The sequence below is a fragment of the Octodon degus genome, unplaced genomic scaffold, assembly GCF_000260255.1.
Source record: "Octodon degus isolate 3935 unplaced genomic scaffold, OctDeg1.0 scaffold00210, whole genome shotgun sequence".
NCBI lineage: Eukaryota > Metazoa > Chordata > Mammalia > Rodentia > Octodontidae > Octodon > Octodon degus.
Genome location: NW_004524786.1, coordinates 2,059,926 through 2,069,468, shown reverse-complemented (window position 1 = coordinate 2,069,468; position 9,543 = coordinate 2,059,926). Strand labels below are relative to the sequence as shown.

Here is a 9,543-nt window from a genome sequence, read left to right as displayed (position 1 = left end):
TACAAAAGTTACAATTCTGGGTATATAGGTCTTGCTATATCTTGGTCTTAACCATCCAGCAGAAAAGTATAAAAATAAGGTATATAAAGTAAATCCATATTAATATGATGAGCTGTAAAAGGCTCAAGTCAATAACTTCTGAGGATAACCCACTAATATTATAGACTGCTAGACAGTGTTAGATTGTTTAGTTGAATTCAAACACCTATAGTATTTAGATACCAATAGAATATTCACCTCTGACAGGACAAAAAAAAAAAAAGAATACAAAGGAAAGACTATTTTGTATATATGTATACAAAATAGGATAAATTTACAGCTACTTTCGCTTAACTCAATGAGAAGAAAGAGGTGTACTAACAGTGTTCGGACAGAATATCCTGTCTGCTTCTTGTACTATGGATGACCACTAAGAAGATAGCAATGTACAGTGTATTGATTATCAAAACTGTCCTATTAATCAGCAGTGAAACTGTCTCATTCATATTTATTTCTCAATAAAAAAATTAAAAAAGAACTTTCCCCCACCCCACCAAAAAAAAAAAAAAAAAAGGCATCATATGTATCCATCTGGATGTATTTGAAGCTCGCTTGATAGCATTTGAAGTTACAATTTACTTTGACTACTTTTTATACCTTCTTTTTAACACTTGTGTATTATAAAGTATTTTTAAAGCAATATTTGTGACATAAAAAATTTGCTTTGAACTTCCCTTAATGTGTATGCCTGTGTGTTAATTTTTTAAATCTCAGCATGAGGGATAGAGAGACAGCTTGTGGTCTAAGCGCCTGCTTGGTAAGCAGAAGGACCTGGGTTCAGTCCCTGGTACTGCATGCCGTGTCAGCCTCAGGACCACTGTGCTGGCCACAGAAACTGTGTGTGGTAGAGCAGGCCTGTAATCCCAGCACTAGGGAGGCTGTGACAGGAGGATCACTATGAGTCCGAACTGCATGGCAAGACCCTGTAGCAAATAAATAAATAATATCTCAGCATGAATTCATACTCATCAGCTCTTTATTCCTGGTCACTTTCCATTGTGGAAGCTCCGTAGAGAGCCCGCCTCCCTTCCCCTATTCCCTTGCCCAGCCCTTGCCTTTGGGGATGCCACATTGTTCAAGCCATGGGGGGATGGGGGGCGCAGGCCAAAGGCATCTCTCTCTCTCCCTCCTTTCCCTCGTCCCTCTTCCACTCTCTTCACTGGTCTTCCCTGTCACCCCCACCCCCACCCCCCAGACCCCTTGCATATGTACCTGCCTTTCTGGCTCTGCTCCGAGCTCCTAGCGTTTATTATTTGCCTGTCAGTCTGCCTGCCTGAGTCTCCCTTGCTGGAGCCATTCACAGTCTCCCCCTCATTCAGGAGCAGCATGTGCTTCTTAGGTGCTGCCAGATCCCAGTGAGAGAGGTGCTCTAAAAACTCAGCTTGGACTCCTCAGCAGACCGCCCTACAGTTGTGCTCTGCAGCTGGCCACCACTGTATCCAACTGCTGAAAGGTCTGTCTCCCGACCCTTGAGCTGTCCCTGCCCGTTCTCTTTTTGATAAGCCCAAGTTAATAAGCTTAGGAAAAATAAGAACCTATAGTGAAACTATGCGAGAAGTCAAACTCAAGCATAGTGAGATTTGATCCATCTCTGTTTTGTGAGGAGAAAACCAGATGTTGTCCTTTTTGCAGAGTCAGTTACCAATTCATGACATGATGGAGCAGCTTCATTCAGGGCATGACAAGAATTTTAACTGGCACCTTCCAGCTACAATCTCAGTTATGCACACACCCACATAGTCTGCTTCATGGGCTAGTGAATGAAAATTCACATGACAGACTGCAGTTCTGAGTTTTAAAATAGCTTTTCATTTTGTTAAAGAAATTACAATTTTTTGAGTCTTGAAAAGAAAATGCCAGCTAACAGCAAACAGAGCCAAGCATGGTGACCCACCTAGGCCACTCAGCAAGACCCTGTCTCCGAATTAATAAAGAAAATGTGGGGGCCGAGCCCACGATGTAGCTTAGGGCCGAAGCCATGGCTTCAGTGTCCAGTCCTGCGGGCAAGCAAGCAAGCGTGCACACCACATATGAAAAGGGGACAGGGCAGGGAGAAGATGATAATGAGAACAGAAGTTGAAAGGACGAGCTTAAAGTTACAGACAGCCCTGCCCCAGCACGGCTCACTCCTTAACAACGTTTGCACTGTGCAGAATGGTGCACAGAGGGCTCGTGCAGCTTCCTGGGAGAATGGTTTATGGCACTGTGGTCAGGAGCTTCATTAGTGATGCAGAGATCGGGAGCTTTGTCAAGTAGTTCTTGAAAAGTACATAAGCACTAGAACAAAGTGCTCGTTTTCCTTAAAAAGAACTGGCAGATGCCCTGCGAGGTAGACATGGGAGGGTTGCAGCCTGGGAGTCATTAAGACATGGTGGAAGGGGGCAATGTGCAGCCATGCAGGAAGGTATAGTGCTGGCGGATGTTGGGCATGTGTTCCTCGTAGCTCCCAGGTAGCTAGTGCTGCCAGGGGCAGTTTGCTACTCCACCCAGTGTTGCTTCTGGACGAAAGCAGAGGCAGAATTTCATTATGGCCAGCATTCCTCATTGTATCAGTGGTTTTGGAATGAATCTGTATTCCCAGTTCAGGCATTGTTTAAAATGTTTTAAAGCTAGAAAACAACCATTAGCAGACTTGATTATATTTAATCAGATTGAGATTGTGTGTGTGTGTGTGTGTGTGTGTGTGTGTGTGTTTAATACAGGGTCTCATTACACAGATTGGACTTGTAGTGAGCCTTCTTGTTTTTCAGCCTCCCGAGCTCTGGGATTACTGGTGCATGCCACAATACCCAGTGTCAATTATCATGCCCTGGGGGTGGGGCCTGAACAGCAGGCACTTTAATCCACTGAGCTATCTTGCCAGCCCCTAATCAGATTGAGATTTTAAATCAATCATTTGATCTTAAGAAAAAATAAAAATGCAACTTTGGGCTTCATCTTGGTAACCCCATGCCAAGTCTGAAATGTTGGCATTTTAGACAAGACACCTAACTTATCAGATTTTCGTGTCCAAAGTACCAAGAATGCTTCCAAGACATTTGGCAGAATAGACTCCCTGTGGGCGGCTTCCTCCTGATCACATGGCTGGCTGGGAGCTGGCTTTCCACACTGCCCAACATCAAGAACCCCAAAAAGACCAGGACAGCTCTCTGAGTGCAGATCACTGTGCACCAGAGCAATACTGAAAGGGAGTTAGCTGTCAGGAGCTGAGAACCACACATATATCTGCCTTGAGGCAGCTATTTGAGAATTGGGATGCCCAAAGAATAAAAGGAGTACAGTGTATTTCTCGTTCCCAAGTTCTACCTAGGGTTTTTTCTTCTTTTTGTAACATAGATGTGAAATCATTTCTTTAGTGTATTGCCTGGGGTCTAACACGAGACTTTCTGTGGATGATCATAGGTAAAAATAATTAGTATTTTGTCATTTTAATGCTTATCAGAAAACATAGAGCAAGGTCATTAATGTCCTCTTCGGTGGCTGTCTGGTCTTGGGAAAGTAACTCTCATTTGAGGGTGGGGATACTTCCCATCACTTTGGGGCCTCTCTCAAATGATAGGGGTGGGAGAGACAGAGGTGTGACTGACCATCAGGGCGCTGGAATGCAGAGTTGTCCTGTCCCGGGTACCCAGAATGCCTCCAAAAGATTTGGCAGTATTAGACTACCGAAGGAAGAGGGACTTTGAAGAAAATTGCTGAGTTTTTAAAATAGTGTTTTATGTAGCTTTGGTGAGAATGATGGATGAAAATAGCTTGCAGTTGGTACAGGTCTGTAAAACACTGTTAAGGACAAGCAGTGATGGGGAGCTGTGTCTGGCATGCCCTTGTACATAGGGCTGCACCACCGTGACTCACTCAGCCACAGATCACGGTTCTAGGGTATCCACTTGGTCTCGGTCAGGCTCCCAGTCGTAGCTGCACAGGAGTGTCACGCAGGGAAGCCTGTGGAAGTGGATACCAAAGCCACGCTTCAGACTACCTATGTCACAGAGCGTGGGTGAGCGATGAGCGTGTCGGTACATTTAGAACAGCCCAGGCCATTCCTGTGTGTAGCCCAGGTCGGGAACCACTGGTCTCAGGCCTTTGGGAAATCCGTCCTCTTCCAAAGCTGGGCCAGTCTTACAGATGTTAACTGAAGACAAATGTTACATGGCCTGCCTTTTAAAGAAGATGGGAAGCAAGGCTCAGGGAAGCCCCTCCTCTCAGTGGTAGGAAGCAAAACCGGAAACATGTTTATGATTGTAGTGACAGGTGCTACAGCGTGGAGGGTGTTCACAGTGATTCAGAAGCACAGGAAAGGGACTACATTTAAAACAAAACACTTCGGGCTGGTGAGACGGCTCAGTGGACTGAAGCACCTACTTAGGCAAGCACAGGGACCTTGGGTCGATCCCCAGCACCACACGCCACACCCCTAGGGATGTACAGTTTACATGTTTACAGCTTTGTTTCCTACCATGGAGGGGAGGGCCTTCCCTGAGCCTTGCTTCCCATCTTCTTTTTTTTTTATGTTTTTTTTTTTTTTTTGTGGAACTGAGGATTGAACTCAGGCCTTTGCTCTTGCCGGGGAAGCACTTATTCCACTGAGCCATCTCCCCAGCCCCTCCATCTTCTTTAAAAGGCAGGCCATGTAACATTTATCTTCAGTTAACATTTGTAAGACTGGCCCAGTTTTGGAAGAGGACAGATTTCCCGAGACCAGTGGTTCCCGACCTGGATTACACACAGGCTGGGTGGCCTTGGATGTGGCATGTAGTGCTGGGGATCGACTCTGAGCTGGCCACTAAGACCCGGCGTGGTGACCCATGCCTGTAATCCCAGCACTGGGGAGGCTGAGACAGAAGGATCACTACAAGTCCCAGTTGCCCTGTACCAAATAAATAAGTAGGTGAGTAACACCTTGGGCTCGGAAAATAGCCTTGTGGTTTAAGTATCTGCCTAGCAAGTTCAAGGACCCAGGCTCAATCCCCAGAACCACATGCTATGCCAGCCCTGCCCCCAGGCATGCTGCGCTGGCCACAAAGGCCAGGCGTGGTGGCCTACACACTAGGGAGGCTGAGACAGGAGGTTCACCTTGAGTCTGATAGTTAAGACCCTGTACCAAATAAATAAAAGATTTTTTAAAAGTAACAAAACACCTCGTGCCCAATTTGAGGAATTATGAAAAGTACTTTGGTTTTCCCTTTGTTAAACACATGTGGGGCCATGAGAAAGAGTTTTAATCACTCATTTATAGATTTTCTGTGGTTGACTTGGAGAATTTCAGTTCTGTCTGCAACAGTCTAGCTTTGTCCTGCTGTGAACCAGGCCCTAAGTACTTCACAAAGCATTGCTAAAGTAGCGGGGGCCTTCCAGAAATAAGCCATCACGGCACTGCCAAAGGCTGCAGACGACTAAGCCGCAGCTCGGAGAGAAGCCACGTGAATAGTGGTTGTAGTCCCTCCTATCATGCTTACCACGCTCTGTACACATCCAGTCTCATGTTCTGACAGGTCAGTATTGGGTTGTGTGTAAAACTTAAGAGCTAAGCAGATATGTGATTATAAATTATGAGTATATTTAAAGACAGCCACTAAGTTGCTGTGACAGGTTCTGAAGTAAATGAAGTTACCAGGAATTGACCTGCTTCTGATGGTAACGTTTTTCAGCAGCTCTTGACTTGTATTAGTATGGAATACCTTACTCCAAGAAAGCCTGAGTCTCCAATGGATAGGGTTAGGCTCAATTAAGCTTTGTGGTCTGTACTTAACCATGAATTATTTCCTGGTTTAAAAAACAGGCATAGCTATTTGTGGTATTTTTGTCTGGCACCTTTGGCGTCTTTGTGGCGTGAACCAGAGCTATGCCACGTGTAGTCAAAGGAGATAATAAAGTGAAATGAGTCCCTGGAATAGTTCAGCACAGATTCTGAAGGAGCCCTAGAAACATTCTTCTTTGGTGTCATTTGCTGGTGGACAATGATAGGGAAAAGAAGGTACAACTTGTTTCGTAATATTTTGCTGTTTTGAAAATTAAAGAGGCCCTATGCTAGAAAGCCAAAGGAAGAAAGAATTCCCATATGATGTCCATCGGCAGAGCTCCACAGATGAGTGGTTCATTTTCCTCTTTCCGAAAGCAGGTTGGAGCCAGCGAGGTTCATTTCTGGCATACCAAGCCAGAAAGGCAGTAAGGCCCGTGTTTAGACTGGTGGTTTCATTTCTTAGTGGGTATCTGTGATAAACTTCTTCATGCTGAGGTGGCAGGACGGGGAAGGCTAGTCCCTAGAGTGCCAGGTAAGCCTGTGCAGGGCCTGCATGTGCCCTTTCCGAAAGCTCCTGCCTTCAGCATAGCCTCACTTAACAACACGACACGTTGTGTCCCAGATGTGTTGATTGCTGGGAACTCCTCCAGAGTTCCATGTAAGATTTGCCTGAAATGTGGTGTCTTTTTTCCTCTTTACCTTTTTAGAAAGAAGACATACCGCATCCAGCACGCCCTCCCTGGCCGTCCCTCCCGCTGCAGCATTCCCCTTCTTCCCTTCCCTGTCCAAAAGCAAAGGAGGTGGTGCAAGTGGAGGCAGCCGCTCTTCCGGCACAGGGGTTGTGAGCACACCTTCATCCAGTTCCAGGTTATTAAAGTCACCCAAAGAGAAACCGCAGCTCAGGGGGAACACAAGGCCAATGCACCCCGTGCAGCAAGGCAGAGGCCCCCACAGCAGAATGTGAGTATTACCAGAGGGCTGTTCACATGTCTGCTGGGAACACACCATATGTGAGGCAAGGCTGAGAGAGCCCCTGGGGAACTTAAGACTATGTTGTTGGCTCCTTTGCTTTCCTGTCTTATCCTAGGGGATTTTTCAGAACAGTAAGATCAGTATTGATAAGGTTAGTAAATATTTACTGATCCTTTACTACAGCAATTTCCTGAGACTAAACTCTGTATTGTGTCATTTAATTATCATAACATCCCTGGTAGGTAGGTATTGTCCCCATTTTCCAAATGCAAAGAAAAAAGATTGAGTCGACATCTGAGAAGACCTCATGTCAAGTAGGCTTGATTCCGGATCCTGCTTGTGTCACTGCCTAGTGGAGGGCTTTGGGCAGAGTGGGTCTGAGTAACAGCCACAATGCAGGGTCATCGGCAGTGTTTGGTTAGTACCTGCAGGTGGCCACCTGTGCAGCCACGAACGGGTGATGGTAAATAAACGACCTCAGTGTCCTGCTGCTCAGCTGGTTTTAAAAGAAGAAGGGACGCCCAGTTGCCACTCCAGGCTAATCTGGGCCCTACAAAGCAGAGAAGTAGTGTGTCCTCCTCCATCTTTTGGGCTTGTGTCACAGCAAAGGCTGAAAGAAGTTCATGCTCTTGGCAAGGCTTGGCAGGTCCCCAGGCTGTGGCAGTGAGCAGTATCTGTGGCATCCTGTAAAGAAGCAGCAGAACACTGTGGAAAACACCTTGCCTCACATGGCACCCCCAGCCCACCGGTGGGTGGCTTTCCCTGCCCGCCTCCCTGTGGAGGGCACACAACACACATCAGTCCCCTGGGCGTTCGCTGGTTAATCTCTGGGCAGCGTCCAGCACCTGCTGCTCTTCCAGAGCTTGCCAGTGGGGCAAGGCCAAGCCATAGTCCAGCATGTCTGCTACTGTCAGGCTGCTCCAGGTACAGCTGTTTGGGGCTGTTTGTCCTGGTTGCTAAGAGCTCTTGCTCATCTGTCAGAAGTACGGCACAGGGAACTTGGCTTTTGGTACTTTATCGCTGCCTCAAAGCTAAAGAAAATACGTACGTGTGACATGTAATTCACTTGCCAGTGTAACAGCCCTGAGAGCACAGATTCCATGAGCAATTTGTAAAACCTCATCGTTCTAGATCTTCCTGTGGAGCTAGGGCTTGTAAAGGACCAGGCCCCTGCTAGCATCCTGCCAACATGATCTAGGTCATCAAGCAGAACGACAGTGTTGGAAGGATTCCAAGTGAAGTCAGTCCTTGTTCGTGGCACAGGTCCTCATCACTGACCTCTGTTCCAGGTGCTTGGGTTCTGAGCTCCTGTGGTAGAAACCTGGCTTTGGTGATGTCTACAGGAGCCTTGCCTTAGAGATAGTTTTAGGCCTCTGTGTTTGATGTTATGAGTTCCCTTAAGTCCTTAGTGACATTTCCAGGAAATACGGTATTTATTCCCTTGGAAGTTTGGTTTGTTTTGATGGCTTCCTTCCTTAAAACAGTGGTTCCTGCGGGTTGTTTTTTTCTTTTTGTTTTTTGCGGAACTGGGGATTGAACTCAGGCCCTTGTGTTTGCCAGGGAAGCGCTTATTCTACTGAGCCATCTCCCCAGCCCCCTGCAGGATGTTCTGTAAGTGCTCTGAAGGGATTCGTTGGTCCTTCCAGGCCTTTTCACGTTTGGCTTGTTGCAAAATTGCATTATCAGGTCCCAAGTGTCCCGTAGGTCCATTTGTACACCAAGCAGATTTAATGGTCCATAGGGGGCCTCGCCTACCCAGCAGGCCTTAAAAGAGGGAATCTGAGAGCCTCACAGGACATCTGAGAGACTGCCCGCGGTTTGCGTGCGTGCCCAGCACACCTGGGCTCTACCATGAGGGCTTCAGCACACTCAGGAACAGATGTTGTTGCTTGCTCCCACCACAGCATGACGCCCTCTGTGAAGGTGGAAAAGATTCATCCAAAGATGGATGGCACACTACTGAAACCCGCGGTGGGGCCAACCTGCCCTGCTCCTGTGAGTTCCTCAGTCAAGCCTGGCCTTAACTGCCCCTCAATACCAAAGCCAACCTTGCCTTCACCTGGACAGATTCTGAATGGCAAAGGGCTTCCTGCACCGCCGACTCTGGAGAAGAAATCGGAAGACAGTTCCAGTAGTAGGAAGTTTTTAAATAAGAGACTGTCAGGTAACTTTGCAGTTCTCTGTTTAAATGGGCTTCCAGAGGGAGCAGGTGGTGTGCTCTGTAAGTCCAGCATCGCCAGAGGAGGACTTTCCTGGGCAGCGCGCAGAGGCTTGTCCCCTTGGGCTTTGAGTTATGTGCTGGGGAGGGGGGTCATGTGCACCGAGTCTATGTGAGAAGAGCTGTCCAATGGGGAGTTCCCGGATATGTTGATGCAGTAGTGCTGACGTGACAGTAGTGAGTTTGCAGCCGCATTGATGTGGTAGTGTTGACATGATGGTGGTGAGTTTCCACATGGATTGATGCCTAAGTGCTAACATGACTGGTGTGTTCCTGGGAAGTGCTGTCATGACGGTGGTGAGTTCTCAGATGCATTGATGCGGTAGTGCTGGCATGATGATGATGAGTTCCCAGATGTGTTGATGTGGTAGTGCTGATGGTGGTGAGTTCCCAGATGTGTTGATGCATGAACACAGACGTGATGGTGGTGAGTTCCCGGATGATGCATGAGTGCTGCCGTGATGGTGGTGAGTTCCCGGATGTGTTAATGCAGTAGTGCTGACGTGACGGTGGTGAGTCCCCGGATGCATTGATGCGGTAGTGCTGACGTGACGGTGGTGAGTCCCCGGATGCA

At 47.3% G+C, this 9,543-nt stretch overlaps 1 protein-coding gene across 2 annotated transcripts in view; it reads left to right on the top strand.

Annotated features, from left to right (window-relative positions):
* Atxn7 (ataxin 7) overlaps nt 1-9,543 on the top strand; it is a 94,634-nt gene that overhangs the window by 69,428 nt on the left and 15,663 nt on the right. For both annotated transcript variants that reach the window (XM_023705013.1, XM_023705011.1), the window contains exons 4-5: nt 6,487-6,739; nt 8,656-8,915. In XM_023705013.1, coding sequence (XP_023560781.1) covers nt 6,487-6,739; nt 8,656-8,915 — 513 coding nt within the window. The remainder of the gene's footprint in view (nt 1-6,486; nt 6,740-8,655; nt 8,916-9,543) is intronic.